The sequence below is a fragment of the Etheostoma spectabile genome, chromosome 10 (genome assembly GCF_008692095.1).
Source record: "Etheostoma spectabile isolate EspeVRDwgs_2016 chromosome 10, UIUC_Espe_1.0, whole genome shotgun sequence".
Lineage (NCBI taxonomy): Eukaryota > Metazoa > Chordata > Actinopteri > Perciformes > Percidae > Etheostoma > Etheostoma spectabile.
In genome coordinates, this window is record NC_045742.1 from 9,280,608 (window position 1) to 9,306,885 (window position 26,278).

At 37.9% G+C, this 26,278-nt stretch overlaps 1 protein-coding gene across 6 annotated transcripts in view; it reads left to right on the forward strand.

Annotated features, from left to right (window-relative positions):
- Positions 1–26,278, forward strand: part of fam13b (family with sequence similarity 13 member B) — a 70,010-nt gene that overhangs the window by 19,104 nt on the left and 24,628 nt on the right. For 4 of the 6 annotated variants that reach the window (XM_032528146.1, XM_032528151.1, XM_032528150.1 and 1 more), the window contains exons 2-7: positions 1,496–1,645; positions 3,130–3,337; positions 6,584–6,796; positions 8,038–8,215; positions 8,726–8,870; positions 15,144–15,271. In XM_032528146.1, the coding sequence (XP_032384037.1) occupies positions 3,172–3,337; positions 6,584–6,796; positions 8,038–8,215; positions 8,726–8,870; positions 15,144–15,271 (830 nt within the window). In that variant the 5' untranslated portion in view covers positions 1,496–1,645; positions 3,130–3,171. The remainder of the gene's footprint in view (positions 1–1,495; positions 1,646–3,129; positions 3,338–6,583; positions 6,797–8,037; positions 8,216–8,725; positions 8,871–15,143; positions 15,272–26,278) is intronic. The other 2 variants (XM_032528147.1, XM_032528149.1) reach the window with 2 other exon arrangements.

The following is a 26,278-nucleotide window of genomic DNA, read 5'->3' on the forward strand; positions in this document are numbered from 1 at the left end:
CACACACACACACACACACACACACACACACACACTCACTCACTCACTCACTCACTCTTGACAGCCACATCTAGTACACGTATATCCATGTGTCACAGCAACCTTAAGACATACTGTACATGCATACATGCTTAAGAGGCAGCAATTAACAGTAACACACCTAATATACACAGATTCAAAATGACAGTTTGCTCACATACACATGGACATGCACAGACATGCAAGACACACCAACTGACAAAGCTTTCTTGCCTAACCGGTATCAGTTAAATTATTGTGTTTGGTCCTCACCTCTAGCTGACACTTGAACAGCATGACACCTCAAGGCATGGAAAATGGAGTGAAGGAGGGGGTTGGGGGGGTGGTTGTAGTTTTCTGCATCTTGCAGAATTCTAAAGAGATATTTACCCTTAAGCACCAAAAACAGTAAAATATGAGAAAAGAGGACCACTGAGGCATGTACTACAAATCAAGATCAACATTCCACCCGGCTTCAACTAACCTAACAACTGTGGTACCGCATAAGTTGTGTCACAACGGTGGTTAACAACTAGTTCAATCAACCCAGAGTTTCCCAACCCAGAAATCCGCACGTTCTTATAAAAGAGGCGGTGCTTGCACAGCATGTCCAATCAAAAACTACTTATCGATGCATCTTGATGCATCAATTTTTTAATGTACATTTCCATGATTTAAAAAAAATATGCATATAAATCTAAGTTTGTTAGATTTTGACATAAACGGTATTTGTCAAATGCAAGTTTTAATGACATTTCTTTGTCTACTGGGGTATTTATTTTGTAGTCATTCCATGCTTAAGCCTTATACATGCTTGTGAAAGTCACCTTTGCTTAAAGTAATCTTACGGTTTTGTTTTTTTATTAAAGAACGTTTTTGTGACTGCTGCACAGAAGAAGTACTAGTATATGACATGGAAGTCATTATCTGTGGTGCCCACATTATGTTGCAGTGAATGTCTGTGTTGGCACGGCGCCTGCATCTTTTATTGATTTGTGTATAGCAAGATTTTTAAAGTAAAATTTGTATCACTGGTCAATGCAGAGGCATACATTGTCTTTTATGATTACAAATTATGGCAACCTTACCCGTTGCATTGTAAGAATTTCATAAGAACCATAATTATTAAGCAGAAAGTAATACAATATAAGTGATAACAAGTTATACATTAAATGGTTACGGCTGCTACAAACCTATGCATCTCTTATGCGCCATGCTTTCTTCACTAGCAAACACTAGACGGCAGGTGTTGAGAACAGAAAATGTAAAAGCTATAACTATGGCGCAGCTTGTAACATTGCATTACATTACGATAGAAAGTACTGTAGCTATTTGGATGTTTGTAAACATACCAGGAATTGTTACTTAACAGATTTCATCTATTTCTCTCTCCCCACCTCTGTCTTCACCCTTTCTTTTTTTGTTCTTTTCTTATGTCCCTCCCTCCTCTTCTTTTTCTCTCTCTGTCTCACCTTAGTGTAGCTAGAAAGGAATCCTGCAACAGGGATTAGCGGTCCGTCAATGAGGAACTACCGGCTCATCTTCTGCCACAACCTAAAGCAGCCATAGATGGTTTGGTGGTTCACTGGCTAGGGGAGGAGAGGACACACACTTTCACTGCTACACGGTGAGTAAATACACATGCAGGCACATCCATTGCTGGAGGAAGGAATGGACCCACTTCGCTTTGATCCGATTTGATTTTGACATCTGATATAGCCAAGGCTTATAAACTAAACTTGGCAACAAAATACTAACTGATTCAGCACAATAGTTCTTGTAAGGGAAAACATTACAAGAACAGTCACTTTTGTCATAATGCTGAACATCAGCACATCTCCACTCTGAATATCATGTAAGAATAAAACATAGCCTGTACACTGACTTAAACAATTTACTTACTAAAGCTTAATGTGAAAACAAAAATGCCCTTGAATTCCTTACTAGGTGCTCCGTTGTGTCATCTTTTATAACAAGCTGACCTTAAATACAACAAACTGATTTTAAACTGGTTATCAGAGTAGTGAAGAGCAACAAACAGCTGACCACTTTGAATCTGTTGTTATTTTAATTAGTGATAACACTTTTATATCTATAAAATACCAATATTAATTAACCTTTACTGTAAGCTTAATTGGAACAAAACCAGTTTGCATTTTCTGATCAACATTTGGTGATGTTCCTCTTCCCCCAATGAGTACACTGAACACCATCTGCCACTGTTTGCACTCACCAAACAACCATCATCAAAGTCAAACTTTGAACAGACATGATTGTTGCGCATTCATGCTTGCTTTGCATTGATTTCCCCCCCTTTGTCTGACTCAGGCATTCACGCATCACATTTGCATGAGGATGGCAGAGGACATGACAGATATTGTTGGAATGGGCATTTAATTTAAATGATGATTATGTAACAAACTGTTGAATTTCACCCACACTGAATCATGTTAATATAATGTAAAACATTCCTTGTGGGAGTAAGAAGGAAGTTGATACAATACTACTTTATACAGGGGAAAATCCCGGGGTGCTAATTTAGCCACCCTGTCATTTAGCACAGGATATTCGGGACACCTGCTTCATAATCCCTGCCAGACAGCGACGCCCCCACTCACTCACTACTTTACCTAAATCTGTCTTTCTCTTTTCTTGCTATGGCTCCCCAAATGTAAGGCTACATGGAACCTACATTTTGTTTAAATTGTTTTGTTGTTTGGTAGTTTGAATGCGAACATGTCCTGAGGGCTCGTTATAAAAAGTCTTTTGACCCAGTTGATCTAAATTTACTGTTTTGGTCATATATGTATTCAGTGGCCATTGAACAGTGGACTTTCCCCAGTCCCAGACACAGAATGAACTATAACATATACGCTTGCTCTCTACCTCCACCTGTCCCCCTTTAAGGACAAAGTATAAATGCGTTTGATGACCAGTGCCCCCCCCCCCCCCCCCCCCCCCCTTCTTCTTTTCTTTTTTTGTTAAGTGTAAGGAGGGGAGGTTTGCATACATGACTGAAGATGATTTACCAAGGCTCTTATTTTGTAAATCATTCCATCTAACTTTTTTTGTCTGGTCTGCCTCCTTTTGGGTTGCTTTTTTTCCCTAAAGACGTGAGGGCCTTGGCGGGGTTGTGGTGAGGAGGAGAAGGCAATGAGGAAGAGTGTGTCTCCGTTGCCATGCAACGAGGGCGGTAGCTCAGCCAGCACCACACGTGTTTTTGGCGTTCCTTTGGAGGAGGTGACGCGCACACACACAATCAGTGGCCATGAGGTTCCTGCACTGGTGAAACACATTGTCGACTACATTGAGGAGCATGGTGAGTGACACACACACACACACACACACACACACACACACACACACACAAATAAGTGCAGTGATGCTTATACCCCAAAATCAAGCCACTTCTTTTGCTACCATTTAATCAAATTTAGGATTTTTTTAACTTCTGGGCTACAGATATTTTGTTTAATATCATTTCATATTCAATTTGTGATCTTTTATATCAAATCAATATTTTCAAACCTAAAATATCAATGAATGCTGATGACACCAATGAAGCAATTTCAGTCAATAATCCCTGATGACCCAAGAAAATCTGTCATCAAATATATTGGCTTGACTCATACACACCCACACAATTTGTTTGCAGAAATTGACTAAATGTATATGAGTGTTATATCTTCTTCCACTTTATTTCTTAAATATAACCAAAGATTCAACAGTAAACTAATTGTTGATTTAATGGAAAATGTTAAATTCTATACAATGCTCAAAATGAAAGTACAAAGCATAAAACATATACAGTTATTTACCAAATACTGAATGAAATACAATCTTTAACATCTGTATGTTCTTCACTGTTAACATGCACCTACATCCCCCTGCAGGTATTTGGAGCTTACATTCTTTTGTAATTGCCCTTGCTTTAACTTACTGTATTATAGTGACATTGGATTATGTTTCATTCATCTCAGCTTTGTTAAAAGCAAAAATGTGTAACTTTTGAATGAAAAAATATGATTTCTTATTCAAACAAAACGTCATTTATTGTTTAAAACCTTATATTCAGTAAAGTAACACAGAACTTTGTACCTTCATGGAATTTATCCTTTTTGACTGAAAATTCAGAACCGTAGTGACATTTCACATGATTTAAGATTGAAATGGGAAAGCAGGAATAAGACTACCAATACCAGTTTAAGCCCAGTTGAATTCCACTATTTGTTATCACTTCTAAGAACATACTTCTGAGCACTCTGTTCATCTGATTACTTTCTGTAATGTTTCAGAATCCCAAGCACGCCCTGTTGTGGTTGACCACTTTGCATCTCGATAAACCCAAAATATGTCGTTAGTGGAGATCCAGTTTACATGATAAGATGAACTCTGAATGCACTGGCAGACAGATCCACGGTTCGCTTCCTTCTTCATTACATAACCGCTCTGTCACATACAGCTGCACTTGTGAAAACAGAAGAGCTTAACAGTGAGGAGGGGAACCTAACAAAGTCCTGGCCTAGGCTTTTCTGACATCCCACCTGGAACATGTCTCTTCTTTCATTCTTTTAAGATTATTCTTTGGGCCTTTTCAGGCATTTATTGACAGGACAGCTGAAGGAATGAAAGGGGAGAGTGGGGGAATTACATGCAGCAAAGGACTGCAGGTTGAAGTCGAACCCCGTCCCGCTGCCTTGAGGAGTAAACCTCTATATATGCCGCCCGCTCTACCAACTGAGCCATCTGGGTGCCTGGATCAGAGAGATAAAAAAACTGTTGCAGTAAAATCTAGTCAAAAAATGTAAACTAACCAGCCAAAGACATAATTTATCTGCATTTGGTTTGTATTGCTACTGGCTACAGTATATAACACCCTCAGTTCCAGTTTTGTGTTGTAGCACATATAGCCCTCAGAAAGGCACCTAACTAGTCAATCCTCTGTGTTAAGGATGCATTGTTGGTGTGAACCCTGGAGAAATGGAGAAATTAAGTCATTAACATTTGTTTAACTTGTTTCCCTATGTCTCAGCATCTGTGAAAATTTGCATAAGCATGTAAATATCCATTTGTAGAATTGATTTACTTTCTGTCTTACAGTAGAAGCAATTTGATGGCTGTGAAAAGGCCCTAAAAATGCCCCCCATAAAAGGAACTGTTAAAATGTAATGAAATCCTTTGTGATAAATATTTATATATATAAAAAAAAAGGAATCAATTAATGTTCAGATTTAAAGATTAAGAGAAAGGCATACTGGATTTATCTACATATCATAGAAAGTAATACCAGTGTGTTGGATAGGTGTTTTAATTAGGCCTGGGGGTTTGTGAAACCTAATCAGCACATCAAGAAAGAATGTCGAACACAAATGACAAGCTAAACAATGGAAAAGCTTCCTTTTCTTATTCCTTTCTTAGTCTTCTGTTGTGGGGTGTGGAGATAGTCACAAAGACATTTTCTTGCAAAACTTGTCAAGTCAGTGAATATTTTTTTAACTATTGGAATGAAGCCTCACCTCAATTCCCCTCACTTGGACCAGTGAAGCACATTGGTGGTTTGTGTGACCCAGGGGCTGCTCGACCATATGAGGTTATGTAATAAGTCTTTAATCCTCTTGGGCCTCTGCTGGCACATTAATTAGAGTGATGCTGCCAGTCCAGAAGTTATTTAGCCAGCGAAAAGACCTTAATCTCTCTTATTTTATTTGTGTGTGATGTCTGAGGTTTTAGTAGGAGCATGGTGTTGAAAATATGTAGTAAAAAGGTAATCTGATGTAAAACAAAGAAAAGAAATGGAAAGCGCTTTAAGGTGTGTGTCGGACCAAAGCTGTGGCCCCTGTGACAGATTTAATCAATCATACAATACAAAAAACAGGGACTGACTGTCTTTCTATTGAGAAATACTTTAAACTGGGTTTATCCATGTTTTAATATAATCATTGATCAACAATATGGTGAGGACATCAGCTATTGTGATGTGAAAAGGTGTTTTATTTTATTTTTTATTTTGGTGCCCTGATTGTGGCCCCGTTCTGAGCTGGTATTAAAATCTGATCTGAGTGATCGGATCACAAGTGGACAGCTCAAAATACAGGGGAATTTAGTCATTTTAGTTAGGTAAAGGAACGAAATCTTAATATTAAAAAAATTGTTTGTCCTTTTAATCACAAACACTCAACACTAAGTGACATGTCACAAACACAAATGATAACAGTCAGTGTAGTCATGCCTCTATTTTGTCATACTGATAAGGGAGGCGTTCACATACACAAATGCATCTGTATACACACACAGGCATACACACGGACTTATATTTAAGTCCCCATTTCTAAACCAATTAAAGTTACCGGTCTATCCTGCAGCCCTCAGTTCTACATAATATCAATCACATCAGTCATTATTTGAAAGTTATTTATTTAAAAATCCAGATGAACGACCTACCACTAACTACTACTACTAACCTGTATCTCACTCAAAACAGCATGGATAGTTTTTTTCCAAGTTTTTTTTTTTTCCATAATATGGGCACTTTAAGGTAAGTAATTATTGCTGTATGTGTCACCAGGTCATCTGGACCTGGAGGGGCTCTTCCTTGTTAATGGCAATGCAGAGCGTGTGGATTGGCTGCGCCAGCGATATGATAGCGGTGAGGAGGTGGAGCTAGAGAAAGAGGCAGACCTGGCTTCAGTGGTCAGTTTGCTCCGACTTTTCCTGCAGGAGCTTCCTGAGCCAGTTATCCCAACAGCGATACAGGGGCACATTCTACAGCTACACCAAGGTGTGTGACGGGGATTGCTTTTTCCACTTCCCATGCAATTTCTCCACTCACTCACTCACTCACTCACTCACCCACCCACAAATTTACTTTACTTACAAATGTACTGATCAGTGCCTAAGCTTACCTAATATTAAGAGACAAAAAGAGAGGTAACCATAAATATGAAACACAAAGTATTGTCTCTTATTTCTGGATTTTTATCTAAGTTGTTTTTCAAAACCAGACTGTGGTCTTGTAGACATTAGTTATTTGAGCTGTGAGTACAATGGTATGAAGATGCTGTTAAATGAAGAAGAAACTGGCAACAGTAGATGCTTTCATAACACTAGGTGGTTAGAAGTACCTACCGTAAATGGTGTATTATGTCTGTCTTAAAACAGTACTGACATAATGCACATATATATACATTGAAAACAATGTAATTCCAAATAATGCTTTCAATGTACAATATGCATATGGAAATGTGAGTATTGCATAAAGATTACAAGATTTGAACCTCCATTATAATGGCAATAGGAGTGTTTGGTTATATTGTCCTCTTGTTATGCAGAACTGTTTTCTCACTCTTAATTAATTCTTCTGGAAAAAACAAGGAAAGCATAATCATGCAAATCGCTGCAAGTTAAAGACGTTATAGAAGTTATAGATAGATCAGTCCAGGCAACAAATTAAGAGGTGGAGTAATGCATGTTTAATGGACGAATGTATAATAATTTCAACACATCTTCCACTTCCACATTTGTTCTCTGCTTGTGTGATCTATTCTAATCTCCTTGTCATGATGTTCATTTTTCCTATAGCTGTCATGTAAGTTACAGCAGTGGAGAAGTTTGCAGGGACTCTCCGTGTCATAAATGTATCTATTATATTCTATAATGGCACTTCTATACTACTACGTTTTCTCTCTAATGCCATCTCCTGTTTCACCTCATTTCATCTATCCCTGAGGATTTTACATTATTTTATTGGTTTCTGCATATTTTCTTGAGTAAAGAATTTCTAAGGTCAACTGTGAAGGAACACAAAGGACTTGAAAACCCGTAATTCACAGTATTTCCAAGTACAGTAAGGAAAAGGTTGTAGTAAAATTGAATGCAGCATTAAGAAAGCGCACAAGTTCTAATAGTAATAATGACTATAAAGACCCTATACCAGTAAAAGTAATTCCTGTATGTACAGTATGTACAATGTTCAAACTCCCATGTAATCATAACTGGTGTCCTACTCTTAAACATCCCCAGATTACAGCAATGAAGAGGATCTGTGTAGAAACTTGAAGTACCTGCTGCAGCAGCTTCCCCAGCTGAACTACGGGCTGCTGCGTTTCCTGTGCCGCTTCCTGGCCAGTGTGGCTTCACTTCAGCAGGAGAGTTGGAACATTGGGACACTGGCTGCTGTCTTCGGACCAGACATCTTCCAGTAAGATGCCTGCAATAGGGAATTTCTGACGATTTTGGTTAATAATCGCGATCATTATACTTTTGCAAAACAATCTGATCTGTCAAATACTGAGCTAAGGGCAACCAAGTGTATGTTTTTCTGCTTGGCAAGTATTTATTTAAAAGTTCCAGACAGGTCATACAGGTTTTTTGATTGCTTGCATTTCTATTCATGCGCATGGAGCAGTATAAGGTGTGGATCTGCAGGGTTGAACATGTATTTAAATTTATTTATTTTTTAAGTAAAAGACTATTTTTCCTTAAATTTATCTTTAAAAATTGTGTTAAAATCTCTTCTCGTTCTTGTGAACCCAGCATCGTATATTGTCTCATCGTGTGAGCGGAGGGTTGCATCACACCCCTATTAGGCATACGCATGAACATTCATACATAGGCACTTATACATGCATGTATTCAGCTATTGTAATTATTTTACATCCCATGCGAAGCAGTGTACAACAAACACAACACACTTGTCTTTTGTTTGCAGTCTGTCAACAGAAGGAGAGGACCTTCGAGACCAGGAGTCTGTCAGCAGAGTTCTGGCAGAGCTGTTGGACAACCAGGATGGCCTGTTTGACTCCGAGGACGACGACGTCTCCACCACCAACGACTACAGCTCCATCAATGAACAGGTACTACCCGTCAACTTCTTTATGTTCTGTGTCCATCATTCAATGATTGTTGATATCACTTCAATATTTGATATTGTATAAAATAAATTGCATGTACTTTAATATTGTTTGACTTTGCCAGTGGAATCATTAGGACCATATTATTGCATTGTTTTACAAAATGCTGCAAATTGTGATTACAAATCACCAAATGAGTTGGCTGTATGTTGACATGCTCAAAAATCTTAGATTGAGGTTTTTAGTTTTTAAAAAATCATTACTTGTAATTGTTGGCGTCACCAATAAAGAATGCAAGAAATGCTCAAAATGTTTGCGATTACAAGTATTACTTCACAGTTCTACTACAAGTGGCTTTGTGGATTCCATTGATACTACTCTGTAAATCTTACACAACCAGGCTCTACTGAACAGGGAGTAAATTACTACATTCTGTCTAGAAACAAAAATCTCTTACAGTGAAGAAAACCACAGGGAATCATTCAGGATGTTAATTATTAGTTAGCCGCAGCACTTGTTTTGTATGGAAATGTATGTACTCACTTCCTCAAGCTATTGTTGTACAAAAGTTCTCTATTAACAAAATATCTTTCAGAATCTAGCCGCACCCACAAACACATACTGTACATAGCATTGAAGAAATGCCGAGGTGTGCTAAAGGTTAAGTGTCGAGATCAGAGTATGAACGCTGAGAGTATATACCAATCATTTGGCTGTGCTGAACTATAAATACTATTTGTTGTCTTACATTAGACTGACAGAACGTGACTAGTAGACTAAATAAGGCATTTCCTTTGTTGCCCAGCAACAAAGCGCCTCTACTGTGTTGACAGAAAAAGGAATGACATAGTAACATTTAATTTTTGCACTTCTATGATAGCATTGAAATGACTATTTTTTAAAACACTAAGAACTTTGCTCCAAATATCACCAGGGGCTGTACACATTAATGCAAGCACTGAGAACATCGTTAGTGTACACAGAGTTAACTAAAAATAAGGTTTTGACAAACTCACTTTAGCTGTTGTTGTTGTTTCCGCTCACAGCCATCTTTGCCAGTCAAAAAGAATCGATCTCCGAATGCACAGCCCCGATAGGAGGAATTGTCATTCTTATATGAGGTTCCTTTTTCAACTACAAGGTCAATACTGTTTTTCACTAATGACAAAAACAGCAAATTATGTGTGCATTTATATGGAACTAAGCTTTAGCAGCAGCTTTCCATCTTTACTCTCCTCCCTCGACTATTTTTGACTTGATAGATGGACGGCAACCGGAAAAACCCAACAGCTACAGTGAGTTGTTAAACATTTTCTTTTTAGTAAACTGTGTACACAAACTTTTTTCTCAATGCTCAAGTTCATGTGTAGAGACCCTGGTAATACTTCGAGCAAAGTTTCATGTTGTGTCGAAACGTCTTAGTGTTTCAAAAATAGTGATTTTGATGCTGTCATGGTAGGGCCCCATTTAAAAGGCCATTTGACCAAACAACAATAATATGGTAAATCTTAAAAGCGGCGCTTCTGTCCTAAATATGCTTTTAAAGGAAAGTTTGACTCTGGTACATTCACAAAAAGACCCTAGGTTGCATTTTGGCTAGAGTTACGCTTTAAGTAACGTCATAAGAAACGTAGCTCCAATTTTGCTGGTCATGTAATCTTAAAGCAATTATCTCTCATGTCATTCCCATATTTAAGATAAAACATCAAAGTTCTACCAAAAAGGTGTGGGTTGTAAAATAAAGATAATTAGATTAGGATTATATCAACAGTCTTTTTATTTAATTTTTACAGTTTCTTCAACTTATTTTTATTTTTTTATTGCGTGACATGTCAGATTAATGAGAATAAGGAATATAACATTACCAATATCCATCATAAGAGAAAGAGCAGAAGAAGAAGGAGCGGCAGCAGGGACATTGATACATCTGTAAAGACAAATCATCTGTGCACTGATCCCTATGTCATATGTAAAGGGGGGGGTGGTTCAGAGAGGTAGAGGAAGAAAAAAAGCAGCCAGGAATATGGAGGTGAAATGGTGAGAGTGCGAAGAGAAAGAATGAAGGGAGGGATGGCGAGGGAGGAGAAGGATAAGAAAAGAAGCTGATGATGATGTAACCAGGCAACTCACACCTACAGCCCCTACACTACACTGGGGATGGCTCTCTGTGCGAACAAACCCTCATGAAGGGGACTATATAAAGAGTTGTCCCCCCTCCCACACACACACACACACACACACACACACACACACACACCTGCTTTCACAAAGGACAAACACCAGAGGTTGTCATAATGTTCAGCATCAGGGGACAGCCACAATGGTTGGAACATGTACATTCGCTGCAGGAACGTTAAGGCCGCGTTACAGTCTTGGCGCTCGCCAATGTGACATCAAAGTGATGTAGCTCTTGCTGGTGCGCCAAGATTTTGAGTGCACACATAATTAATTCTCAGATCCTTCCCATGTAAAGTTTGTTTTAAAAGGGAAAAAGAAACTAGCAATAGCATTTAAAAATGAAAATATGAAAAATATATTTTTACATAAACTTTTAGAATCTACAACACCATGCAACTTATTTTTTTCCAAATAAGAAATAGCTGTTGATATTTTTATTAATGTCAAACATGGTCAAATCTGTGAAACACCACTATCATCCACATTTTGTATAGAGATATACAATGCATTGACTGAATTGATGTTTAATAATCTAACATCAGAATGAAGAGGGCATACAAAAGAGCCTTGAAAACGGTTTGAGACTTGTAATGTCAGTCGTCATTGTTCTGTGTTCTTGGCCCATTACCCGGCTCAACTAATGATTTCAGTGGGGCTTGTTGTTCTCGCCGTTTTCCATGTCGAAACTCTGGACCGGAACGCTAAACCAAGGCCAAGGCCAAGACCTTTTGTTCCAGGGCGCTCTCCGCGCCGTCCTTTCACCCACTCAGGCACACAAACAAACACACTCCATACAAAGTTGTACTTTTGTATCAAAAGCCTACGTAATACACATAAACACACAGCAACTTATTCTTTTTTTTTTTTCATTCGGATTTGGGATTTACACGATTACACAGTTTTGCACAGTCTTAAATAAAGTGATGGTGTTTTCAGCTCTACTGGGTAAATGACCATTCCGAGTCATAATGTTGGTGGATTTTACAACACTTCTGCTCTAATATTGTTGCTGTACATCACCTTAAAGCCTTTCTGATAACTAACTCAGCTGGGCCTCAAACATTTCACACTATTTTAATGACGGCCTATAGCTCAAGGGACAGTTATAAATTCAAGTGTCATTGTTCATTATGTCAACTACTGCATTTGAAAGAGTATACCTAAGGCTGGCTTCTATATTAAGGTGATATCCAGATTTTTTCCCATCTCACAGATCAGCATCCGTGATAAGATGTTCTTTTAGTATTTGGCGTATAACCAAAGGTTGTATTGGCATTGTCAATTCATATTAATGGTGGTTAACTTGAATAGCTAAATGTACGTAATAATGTAGCTCAGACTTTAAATCAAGGTCCTTAGGTCCCACAATCCAAATCATTTTATTCTGCACATGAAATCACGCAGAAAAAAAACCCTGATCTTGATGTTGACAACAGGAAGCTGTTTATCCATCTTTAATGTTATTTTTAGTTTCATTTAATCCTTGTGTTGTCTTCCCGTCAAAACTGAAAATCAGCTTTTTATTGATGTTTTTGACTTTTACTATGTTTTTGTCCTTTTTTTTCAACATTTTGATGCTGTTTGTCAATGTTTGAGACTTTTGACATTTTTAACACTACGTAACAATATGTTTTACAGGTACTTTAGGAATTCATGGTCAGTAAACCTCATTTATAGGACATTGTACCTAAGTTTTGAGTTAGAAAAGCAGAAATTAGGAATTATTTAGACTAAAATGAAACAAATGTATGTTGATGGATAATCACAGACTGGAATATGTCAATTTTTACTTAATAATATTTCAAAACTACTTCAATATTTGTTTTCTGGGTTCAAATCCAACCTGAGGCCCTTTGCTGCATGCCATCCCCCCTCTCTTTCCTGTCATTCTTTAGCTGTTCTATATAAAGGAAAGCCCTAAAAAATCTTTTTAAAGAATTGGCCAGACCATGTTTTTAACCTTTTTTTCTAGTTTTCCCAACATAAATTTACAATTGGCACAAAAGACTAGGTTATATACAGCACAATGGGTGCAAAATGGTTCTGTAATATGGAGTAACAGGGTGTGGTGATCAAGTATTTTTTCTCAGCTTTTACCATACCATTTAACAGACATCTACACATTGGCATACCATTTTATAGACACCTACACACTAACATACACTGCACAGTGGGGCTCTAGATATTTTCACCGCTAAGTTAAATTTGAGAAGCTGGTCATAAGAAAAAGACATACAATGAGAGCATCTCTCTCTTTCACACACACACACACACACACACACACACATTAAGAAGAGTCTTGTGAGTCATCTTCCATAATCTGCACGTGACAATTCAAGAATTTCCTGACAGCCAATCGGATCTCTTGGAACAGAGGGGTTGTCATAGCAACAACACAGTGACAGCAGTCAATGGGGTTGCTGTGGTGCTGGAGTGAAGACGAGAGGCCGATGAAGAAAGAGTATAGAGACAAGGACAGTCATACGGAGAAGTCCTGTGGTGACGGATCTAGTTCATGACCTTTTAACCCAGGTTGCCTCCAGGGTTTTCCACCTATTCATTTTTAAACACTTGTTTGCAAAAAAAAATAAAAAAAAATGAAAAAATGAAATGCAAAAAAAAATGCAAATGAAAAGGCTTTTGTGACTGACGTATAGCTTGAATCATTAGTGCGTTATATCAGTTGATGATATTACAGAATAAAAATGGAGAGGAGACATTTATTGTAGATAAACTACTGCCCAAGGATTTCTGTTGGGTCTTGTTCACATGCTGTCAACTGTTGGTAAGAAGAGTTATTTCTGTCCACATATTTACTTCCCTTCCCTTCTTGCTCCAGCATCTACCTCTCCTTCCTCTCTGGTTTACAGTCAGATTAATTACATTCTGCCCCTATCACTCCCTCCTTCTCTTCCCTCTGGCTCTCTCTATCTTTGTCTGGTCTTCTTCACTCCCTATTACTTTGACCTCAGTAGGGCTGAAATATACTGGAAAATGTATTTTTTTGCAATATAAATTGTGGTTAATTTACATCATAAAGTTGTGTAATTTCACTAGATATATGGAGGTTTAACTTCAGTTTTAGTAACTGTTTCTGTTTCACACTATATTTTTATAAACCAAAGTACTTAAAAATAAGCAAAAGCAGCATTTTTCCTCCAACTATTCTTCCCTTTTCCATCGTCTTTTCTTCTTGCAACACAGTTAGGGTTCCGTAGATGCAAAAATCAATAGACGCATGTAAAAAACACTTTAAATCAGGCTAAATATTGTCATAAAAATAAATGCAATATCTTTTAAAGTTGAAGCAGTGTAATAGGTTTAATAGTGTGTCATGGTGGGCCTACTTTGCCTTATTACATTATTTGTAATGTGAAATTGGTAAATTGCTAAGTCAACATGAAAGTGAGCTATCACTAAGCCCTACTTTAAACCCTCCATCTTCTTTTTCTTGTCCACTCCCTCCCATTTTAATTTTTAATTTTTTTCTCTTTGCTTACCGCTGTGTCTGTGGTTTCAGTGCGTTACTCATTAGCTTCATCTATTTTTAGGAGTCTTAAGGAACAAAGTGTAATTATTCATCATGTGAGACAGCCTTTTTTCACTGTTATAAGTGAATTCAGTCTGCAGTGATACACTTCACTGATAAAACAGAGAATTGTACAGTAATATTGGGCTTCATGATCAATGCAAATTTTTGTGTCACGTATACACTTCTGTCCATTCTCGCACTCCGCTTCCCTGCTCGACCCTAATTAGTAACTCTCTGGCCGTAGTTCCGCTCACAGTTAAGTAGGCGGTCCTTTATGTGACACAGAGCACAATCTTGTTTTCACTGCTGCAGGAATGTGGACATATAGTCCTAGACCACCTCCGAATGCGGTTTTAGGGATCAGATCTCACTGCGTCTGGAGAGAGTTTTCACCTGTACTTAGAGCTGTCTCCTTGATGGGATTTTACTACCAGGTGGAAATGCAGTATCTGGCCGTTAACCTTTGTCCTATGACTAACATTGTCTCCATGTGCTATTTGGGTTAGGGTTCTCAATAAATGAATTATTTTTAGTGGTAACTTTGTCATCTTTATTTCTGTCTTCAGATCACAGAGCTGTTAGACGATGAGAAGTGCGAGGCCGAATGTGAAGAGCTGCCTCAGGATGGAGAGGAGGGACCTGCCTCCTCTGACTCACCACAACACACACACACTGTTGAATGCACCACAGCTAGGTAAGATGCATAACTACTTATATTATAAGATAAGACGGTTAATTTTATTTTATTTATTTATTTTGGCTGGGTGATCCCCAAGTGAGGATGACATGCAACAGAGGTCCCAAACTGGACTTTAGAACCAGGACATTGCAGTTACATGGTATTTAGTATCTGCTGCTTTTCTCACTTTGATTTACACCAATTTTGTTTGGTGTGTCATGAACGAGTTACAATAACGTCCCAACACTTTCTTGTGGCATTCATATAATATCTCTCTATTAAATATTTAGAGGATATTTACTGAATGTTAAATTTAGATTTTTTTTAAAAACACTTTTTCAGAAGCTTATTTCTTTGTCTATAGTGAATCCTACTAAAGTCAATAAAGCAAAATAACAAAAATAATTATAAGATTAATAGTTATTTTCAAACATTCATCGCTGGCTAGACAAATGAAAGTGACTTAAAATTGGTGTTTCTTGGCACAGTAGAGCTCAGGCTACTAGGTAGGGTTACACTGCTTTCTTAGTACTTGGACAGGGTTATTAGAAAGACTATAATTAATCCCTAAATGACCTTGTTGACTTGTGTCACCTCAACTGATGAAATACATAGCTTCTATATGCATTTATTAGTGTATACTCACTACATGTTCTGTGGCTTTTGTCAAGTATAAATACAGTAACTTCCAGGAGATGCTGGGAAGTAGTGACAGGTAATCTGACAACAAATCAGTAGTCTACAATGTTTTCTATGTTTATTAGTTGATCTATGTTAAGATAATGTTAAAATGAATGTAATCTCTAAACAGCATTCCAGATTCCAGATGATAGACTTATTGTAAAAAAAAAAAAAAAAAAAGGGTCCCCACACTTGAGTCATCTGTTCTGTCTTCAACATCATAGGCGGTGGACCAATGTACGGAGAATACAATCATCCAACATGTTTGTTAATCCGTTTTTATGGTCCCGGTCACAGCTATTTCCATTTGATTACACTAAAAGATGCAGAGCTTGTGTTCTGACCTGTTGATGTTTTGTAGCGAGTGACCAACCAGAAGGCAAAGGTCTGACACATACATGCTGACGCTCACGTACACAGGATATTAAGGCCAGACTGATGAACCAAAGTTCAATCCCCTTGCAGGAACATCTTCTCAGGTTCTTCTGATCTGCTGGTCTCCGTTTAAGTTGTTTACTGAGCACTAGACCCTGACTACTGTAAATAGACACCTACACATTTAAACACAGGAACAGTAAGGGGATATCAATTAGACGTGCACAGTGGAGATGATAATACAAATGAGAAATACTTTTTTGTTTGTTCGATTTATCGGAGATCAGAGAAAATCAAAAACCTTTTAACCCTGGTATGGGAAACATAATTTACGTCATACTGCTAATGTGTGTTTTAGTCTTGTTTGAATCAAACTCACTTTATTATGTCTTCAGTTAAAGACAGATAACATCAGAGTATTTTGACTAAGGCAGGGGTGTGCTGTGCAGATAAACTCATCAGGACAGAATAAAAGGAAGTGAGCAAATAAAGATTTATTTATAGAGCGTGTTTCAAAACAAAAGTTGCTAAGTGCTTCACAATTAAAGATATAGCGTGGACTAACAAAGAGGCAGGACAGGAACAAAACAGAAGACAACATCAACAAAAGAGAAGAACATCAGTTTAGAAAAGTGATGTGAGTTTTGAGAAGTAAAAAAACAGTCTTTTAAATTGAATGATCTGATAGAGGATTTGATAATAAAGGTTGTAATTTTAGATAAAAACAGCCATATTCCTCACTCAAAGTGTGTACATTTTACTTTATTTAAAATGAATTAAGACAGAGTTAACGTAATAATAATAATAATAATAATAATGGACTGGTTAGGTCCCAAATTGCAGATTCATCATGTGAAAACAAATAACCTAACTTTTCAACCAGCTTTACGGTCACGGAACACTATGACAAACTTTTTTGCTATTTAAAAAGTGCATGGATATTGGTGTCCAGATTCCACAGTGGTTTATGTGTCCAATCATGAATGAAGCTGAATGAAGATAAAGACAAAGCTGTGTGTGTGTGTGTGTGTGTGTGTGTGTGTGTGTGTGTGTGTGTGTGTGTGTGTGTGTGTGTGTGTGTGTGTGTGTGTGTGTGTGTGTGTGTGTGTGTGTGTGTGTGTGTGTGTGTGTGTGTGTGTGTGTGTGTGCGCGCGCGCGCAGGGTCATGCTGCTAGTTGTGCCTCACTGGCTTTTAAGATGATTACAGGCTGTAATCCATAATCCACATACACACACATACAGTTTGTTACACCATACACAATTGTAAATCATGCCCACATGACTGAGGGGTGTGTTAGGTGCAGCAAATTATTTAAATGTAACGATGCTAGCCAGACCTTTTTATCTTAAGTCTCATGTGATGGTTTTATTTAGGATTAATTCTCTTTTAGCTGTGGTTAACATGCAGCCATCATCCCTGTGACCTTGTCTAACCTGTGTCTGGTCTGGGGGATTATTACGGTATTTGTAGACCCCAGGGTCGACAGCCGAGACCCCAAAGCCATTTATATAATGTAGGCCCAGAGCTTAAATAATACATTTCTTTTAACTGCTAAAAAAAATATTGAGCACTCTTGATGTTCAAGCATTTAGTCTCATCGCTCATCTGACCTAAAATGAAAGAATACGTATACTTGCTGTGTTTAATGGGGAAAATCCACTTGTTCTACAGAGATGATCAGTTATGAAACAACTGTTGGTTGGACAAAGAAGTTGAATATATACTTGAACAGTCCAACAGATAATCAGATAAAAACCTGCAAATATTTACATTTAAGATGTGGGAACCTCTGCATTTTGGCCATTTTATATTTAAAAATGACTTTAATGAACCAATTTATCTTCTGTTAGAATTGTTGCAGATACATTTATTTTTTTATTTTTTCAGCTGTACAATACTTGTGTTAAAAAATAACTAGTTGAAGACGATTTGCTTTCCTTGCGTGAGGAAAATTTTACACATTTTCCAAACCCACAGTTTCAAGAATTTAAAGAGAGCCCAATTGAAAATGTGTCGGAATGGAACGGGCCTATTACTTGGCCTGTGGTATTGCTGCTTGTAGAATTCTTTAAATTTAATTTGTACTCCAATATTACTTACAGAAGGACCCCGAACCAGTTAATATGCAACTCCATCGTATAGCCTGCTATTGACTTACTGATTTACCTAATAGAGAATACTGCAGATTCAGAATGTAATCACAAAATATCACAATGAAATTGTAGAATAATCAGACGTTTGCGTCTTAGCACTTTGCAAAATAATTGACACTGAAAGCCTGGGGCCTTTTTTTTTTGCCAACCTCGCAATGTTCCTACTCAGCTATTCGCTCGTGCTCCAGGAAAGTGAAGAAAAGTTAGTTTGGTATATCCAGCAATTATGTACAGTGGGGCTCAAAAGTTTGGGCACCCCATTTAAAAATTTGTATTAATGTGTATAAAGAAGCCAAGAAAAGATGGAAAAATCTCCAAAAGGCATCAAATGACAGATTAGACATTCATATAATATTTCAAAAAAGTTAGATTTTATTTCCATCTTTTACATTTTCAAAATAACAGAAAACAAGAAAATGGCATCTGCAAAAGTTTGGGCACCTTGCAGAGTTTATAGCATGCACCGCCCCCTTTGGAAAGCTGAGACCTGACCATGTCATGGATTGTTCTCAATACAATACAAATTTTTACCTGGGGTGCCCAAACTTTCAAGCCCCACTGTAGCTGTTTTGCATGTGTTGTTTGCATGTAGCATGTAGGTTACCTTGCCACCAACCATGGACACACGCGCAAACATATGAACATACAGATACATCAGTTATTCTCTGACACATCACTGGTTGTGTCAGCTCTGAAACAGAGAGAAAGTTTCTGTCTAGTGACTCAACATTAACTGTAGCTGAGTAGTTTGTCTAGCACTTGACAGACAGGTTTGTCCTTTGTGGCTGTTGCAGTGCTTCCTTAATAGACTCTGACAGTCAACACACACATTTGACATGCTGGGAGCCTCTTCTCATTTCAAATCTATATATAATCCCTGGTATTTCTCTTCTGATCTCTCTGCTTCCTCTGTTTTTTACGTCTGTCCTCCTCCACTCTGTTTATATCCTCTCTCTCTCTCTGGAAAGTATTTTTCTTGAGGCCACTGAAATATTCTGTCAGGCTGAGAAAGAGGACTCTTGGGATGCACTCCTGGCCCCGGTGAGAAAGAGCAGAAGCAAGAGGGATGGATTAATGAAGGGAACAGAAAATTATAGGGCAGAGAAGGGCCGTGAGGGAGCAAGGAGTAGGTGGGAGAATTGGAAAGTGTCCCTTCTTGTGAACGACTTATTGGTTTTCAGACCTCTGGAAAGAAAAGGTCAATCCAGAAGATTGCATTTAAACACATTATAAAACACTTGACTTCAATTTTGTCCTTGAGTAAGAGCCTTCCGGCTTTCATTGTTGCTAGTCATTTCTCACAATTACAATTATCACACCATCCTGGCATGACTGACGTATGTGCCGTCTCGTGTTGCAGATAACCAGTATTGCACTTCCTTCTCGGTGAATCCCCTTATGAGATTTTTCTTTCTGTTATTTTTAGGTGGCTTTGGAAATGATTTATATCCCACTGTGACACTATACAGTGCTGGAGAGCTCTGTTCTTTGTATTTGTAGCAAATATATGTGCACTACTCTCTTCTAGGTCAAGTAAATTTGTTTTTTTCATGGGGAGTACCTGATGATTCATACACACGTCACATAGACACAGAAATCCACTTATCTTCATAAAGGCTACATGACAAAAACAATAATTTACGTTTATTGCATGTCACACTGTAAAAGATCTGTGTCAGACTGTACAATATTAATTTGAGGCATGTTAGATTGTAGTTTGAATGCGTAGTGAATAATAGCAGTACAATGTAAACAGAAAAGGTATGAGAGCAGAGGCATGTCATCAGCTCCAGTCTTATGTTTTGAATATACAGCAAGCATTAAACAAGCTTTGATAGTATTGCTGACACTTCAGTTCAAATTTATACGGTTTTCCATAATGTAGATAGTTCTATGAACCCATAAAGTTATTCGTTAGGATTTTGGATTAATATTTGAAACATTTTCTGAAACTCAGCAAGTCAGCACAAACCCCACAGCAGTGGCTGAAAGGATAATGGGCTTTTGGTTGGTTCTTGTGTTATAAATTGTTACCTTTTGATAGCTCATTTAGTTGTGACACTGAACGCAGAGATAGTTTAAAAAAATAAATAACTTTCTACTTCATAGTACATACTGTTTGTCAGCAATGCATAGTAATGTGTAAAGTACAGATAACAGTTTAATTTAATAGATAACCATTTTCGAAAGATACGTCTATCATTGTATGGTACTTTTTAAAACTCAAGGCATTCATTCTTATTTATTCCCGTTAGATCTATTAAGAAGTCCTCCCTCTCTTTCCTTCTGTTTGTCTCACGTCATTCCCTCCTTTTCCTGCCCTCCTCACCCTTCACTTCCAGATTGTGTTGAGGCCTGGACTCCTGCATTGGGCACAATGTGTAACATGATATACTAACTGACCTAGATAGCACCACTCACCACGTGTGCTATCAGTTCTCACCAACAGTTCTTGTACAGCTGTCCTATCTTGCTTTCTAAGGAGCACTCGCGTTCCGAAACTATCAAGGAAAAAGATTTTATTTTGATTGTCAGCCCACACGCTGTTGCTGAATCCTCCTTTTGTCAACACGTTTCCACTGTAGTTTCTTTGTGTTAGTCACAGAAGATAAAGTTAAAGTTTGAGATTAGGGTTTGGCCATACTAATAAAAGTACCAGGAAGGACAAATCAACACCAAACTTTAGCTGAGTCGAGTTTATGATTAACAATTAAAGTTGCATATTATTTATTCTTTCTTTCCTTGAAGAATTTCTGGAATGTCGTAGAGTTTAGAAAGGTCTCGCTTACACTCAAAAGAATTGACTCTTAAAGGATGTCAGGGATGTTTTTCTAAAAATCTGTAACTCGCTCAAACATACATTATACCACATTTCACTGCATTTCACTTATTTGTTGTATTGCATTGTATTTGATAATGTACTATGGTTACAAAAACCCCAGTTCCAATGAAGTTGGACAAAAACGTAAATATAAACAGAATACAATGATTTGCAAATCCATTTCAACCTATATTCAATTTATTACACTACGAAGACAAGATATTTAATGTTCAAACTGAAACTTTGTTTTTTAGAAAAAAATCAGTCATTTTGAATTTGATGGCCACAACATGTTCCAAAAAAAGCTGGGACAGCGGCATGTTAACCACTGTGTTACATTACCTTTCCTTTTAACAACATTCTATAAGCGTTGGTGAACTGAGAACACTAATTGCTGAAGCTTGTAGGTAGAATTCTTTCCCATGTGTTGTTTGCATGTAGCATGTAGGTTACCTTGCCACCAACCATGGACACACGCGCAAACATACGAACATACAGATACATCAGTTATTCTCTGACACATCCCCTTCATGTACAACTTCACTTACTTAATACTCTGGGGTCTCCATTGTTGTATTTTTCACTTCATAATGCGCCCCACATTTTCTATACAAGGTAGATCTAGACTGCAGGCAGGCCAGTTTAATACCCACACTCTTTTACTATGAAGCCAGGCTGTTGTAAAACGTGCAGCTTAGCATTGTCTTGCTGAAAGGAGCAGGAACGTCCCTGAAAAGGATGAAAGCATTTGTTGTTCCAAAACCTGTGTGTAGCTTTCAGCATTAATTTACAGATGTTACTCATCCCATGGGCACTAACACACCCCCATACCTTCACAGATGCTGGCTTTTAAACTTTGGGCTGATAGCAATCTAGATGGTCCTTTTCCTATTTGACCCGGAGGACACTGCGTCCATGATTTCCAAAATCCAAAAATTTGAAGTGTGGACTAGTCAGACCACAGCACGCTTTTCCACTTTAAGACCATCTCAGATGAGCTCGGGCCCAGAGAAGCCGCTGGGTTTCTGGGAGTTGTTGATATATGGCTTTTGCTTTGCATGGTAGAGTTTTAACTTGCACTTGCAGTGCCACCTGAGGGATTGTACATTGGTAAACATTGTTCTCAAACCATTGTACTATTTTCTTACACAGTTGTTCACAATGTGGTGAATCTTGTCCCATCTTTGCCTTTTGGGGATGCTCCTTTTATACCCAATCATTACACTCACCTGTTTCCAATTAGCCGGTTCACCTGTGGAATATTCCAAACAGCATTCCTCAACTTTCCCAGTCTTTTGTTGCCCCTATCCCAGCTGTTTTGGAATGTGTTGCATGCATCAAATTCAAAATGAGTTTACAATAAGTTTATCAGTTAACTATATTGTCTTTGTGGTGTATTCAATTAAATATAGGTTGAAAAGGATTTGCAAATCATTGTATTCTGTTTTTATTTACATTTTATGCAACGGCCCAACTTTATTGGAATTGGGATTTGTAGAAAATACTTGTACTTTTGTTGATAATTGTTTAATAAAGAAATGTCCATCACAAGATGAAGTGTTTAAAATGGAGTTCACAGTTCACAGCCCAAAATTATTTAATTTACAATTATATGAAATGGGTAAAAGCAGCAAATCCTCACATTATATTCGTTGAGACTTGCAAAATGTTCTGTTTGAGAAACAATAAATCACACAAAATTGTTGGGAATTCTTTTTTTGTCAAATTAATTAATTATAAAATTAACTAATCATTTCAGCTAAATTAGCCGCAGTTCTTAACATTCACATTAAAGCATACACTTATGGTTTAACATTTATTTAACCTGCCTACAAATAAACCACGGTATATCAGGATGCCTTTTTACGTATTATTGCCAAACTACCTTACTGTTTGATCTTTCAAAGACAAAACAATCAGCAGGACATATCTGACTCCCGCTGTGACACAAAGCTTTTAAAAATGGAAAATACTGTATTTATAGATTTCACAAAATAGCGAAATTTTCAAATGTAGTAATTTTTCTTGGTAAGTTGCTTAAACAAGAGCCACATTGTCTTGAATTGAAGTACCACTTAATCTTGCTGGGAGTAAGAGCCATTGTATGGTTATTTTCCTTTTGTAAACTATTGACTTATTCTTGTATATAATATTGACCTTTACTCAACAGTTGTGTGTTACCACTATTCAAATATTCTTTCAAAATGATGTATTATTCCTTAGGCATTTGGACTGGTTGTTAAGTGGGCACCGTGCCACTGAGGCTCCCGCGCAAAGACTGAATTTAACAAATCTTGTACAGTGTCCTACAGTGAGATGCCAAACATCTATGAAAGCCATGACTTGCATCTTAAAATGGAATTCTGCTATAATATCTTCTGTTAAAACAAGATGTCCGTGAAGGTTCTCAGTCCTCCAGGTTATTATGTTCTGACCAGCACCTCTGAAGTAGCTGGTAACACAGGTTCATTTGATTTAGATTGGAACAACTCATCAAGTATTCTCAGGTTATTCAGTTAATGTTCTTTGTCTTTATCACTTCTCTTTGTGATATTGCTTTGTTAAACTATTTTATCAAAGCCCTTTTTGATTGGCGCCTCTTTCCAGTGCTTGGTAAAATCTTGTATCATCTCCAGCATATCGTCTTGACCTGATGTCTAATCCTGTTGGAAACACACTTGCTGACTCAGAGAAACATTATGAGGACAAGAGGAACTAAACTTGTTTCCTTGGGAGTGACGTAGACACAGATGTAACTGTGAAATGCATATTTGAAATACATTAATTAATTTGAATACCCCTCTCGCTCTTTTCCCTTCACTTTGTGGTCTTTCATACTCTGCTCAGGACTTTAGATGTCACTGTCACTCGTCTCAATAATTTGTTAAATGTATTGATATGCCTTTGTTTGTCTGAAAATACCATTAGAAAAGGCTCACAGGGCCTATGAAAGACGCAGGTGTGTGTGTCTGTGTGTCTGTGTGTCTGTGTGTGTGTGTCTGTGTGTGTCTGTGTGTGTCTGTGCGTGCGTGCGTGTGTCTGTGTGCGTGCGTGCGTGCGTGCGTGCGTGCGTGCGTGCGTGCGTGCGTGCGTGCGTGCATGCGTGCATGCGCGCGCGTACACCATCACACAGACCACTAGTCCGGCTTGAATTTATAGTCACCACTGAGTGGACCAGAAAAATTAAACGTCCCTCCCCCTTTCTGCCTTGTGATTTGCTCGCAGAAGTCCTTACCTTTTTAAGATTGGTTCCCAACTTCAGCCCCTCCCATCTCATTGGTGCTCCTGGGGGTTGTTGCCTGGTTACATCAGAAGCTCATATATTTGAGCAGAGCTCTGGATGTTTACTGCAGCACTTTTACAGACAGTGCAGACTGAAACAACCTCACACACACTCATTTAATAACACACACACCGGTTCAGAGGACACCACAGAATGCACCCAGGCGATACTCTGCTGCTAGACCTGCTGGTACTGTCGCTGGCACCTCAACGTGCTCAACTGGGATAACACTGGCCTACAGACCGACTTGATTTTGACAGAGAAGAAATCTGAAGGAGAGACCTTCCCAGCTGGTTACTGCTCCTACAAGAGATGTGTCAAGTGGTTAACAGGCAAAAACAAGAAGGAGACAGAAATCGTGCTGAGTTTGGTTCAAAGTCAAGCCGACTTCTTTGCAGGCTTTGAAAAATAAAAAACAGACTGGACTTTAATAACCTAAGCTGACCGCACTGAGATGGTCTACCAGTCTTATGAGGCAGCCTTGAAACACCTTCAGGCTGATTAAAAAAAACTGAGACAAAACATAAAGGACACAACACATTGAGAGAAAACACAGCTGGGAAAATGAGAATGGCCTGTGACATTCTGCTGCAGAGGTAAACATCAGGGTTATGTAACTTCTCTAGTCTGACTGGAATAAATGATTGGATGGATGGCTGGACGAACGGGAGAGTGAAAGAGGAAAAACGGCAAGAAATGGATGAATTAAGTGGATTAATTAAAAAAGAATAAGAAGTGTAAAGTTAGAAGAATTAATCGTCTTGTGAATGAATTACCGGAAACATTCATGTTAAGTGATGTAATACCTTTTTATTATGAATGGTGGAATGGAGGGAAATGAGATTGGATTGTTGTTTCTTGCTCATTGTTTTGTTACCAAGCAGATATGAAAGAGAATAGAAAGACAAGAGGAAGTCTGTGTTCTTTCTTGTGCAGGAAAAAAAAACGAGCAGATGAAGAGAAAGGGAGCATGGCATTTCTTAATCTAAGTACAAAAAAAAGAGGAGCGTGAGAGGATGTGTCAGCGTTTTGCTACATGGAAGGGCAGAAATGGCACTTTGGTACCCATTTAATAAGTATCCCCTGAATCAAATACATCATTTTTATTATATCTAAGGCATGAAGGTAGGTGCACTCATGATTGGAGTAAGTTGGCCATTTCTTAATAAGCGCTTATCAATTAATTTGAAAAATATAACAAAATATTTCGTACTCCTCTATTGCTGAAATGATTGGTCAATGAATTGACAGAAAATGAGTTGCAGCATCTAATTTTAAGAAACGATATTCATTAAAGTCATTTATCTACAAAATATGGCAATTTTTTTAAATCTAAGTATTTATTTACAGCCGCAACTAACAATTATAACTATTACTCTGCTGCAAGTCCAAGGTCAAGTCTCAATGTGTCTTACTCCGTCTGATGTTCAAGTGACTTTGATATAAAGCAGAGACAAAAGAAAATCCTCACACTAGAGAAGCTGAAACCAGAAGATAGTTGGGATTTTTGCTTGAAAAATGTCTTAAATATTAAATAGGTGATGAGTAATGTCCTGGGCAACGGTGAGTTATAAAAAACAAACTTGATAACAGATATTGCGGTCCTCCACGCAAACTCTGACCAATGCGTACGCACATTTTGGAGAAAATGGGAATTGACGACGCAGATGGTAATGTGGTGAACTGAAGTCAGACTGCAGAAAGTAAA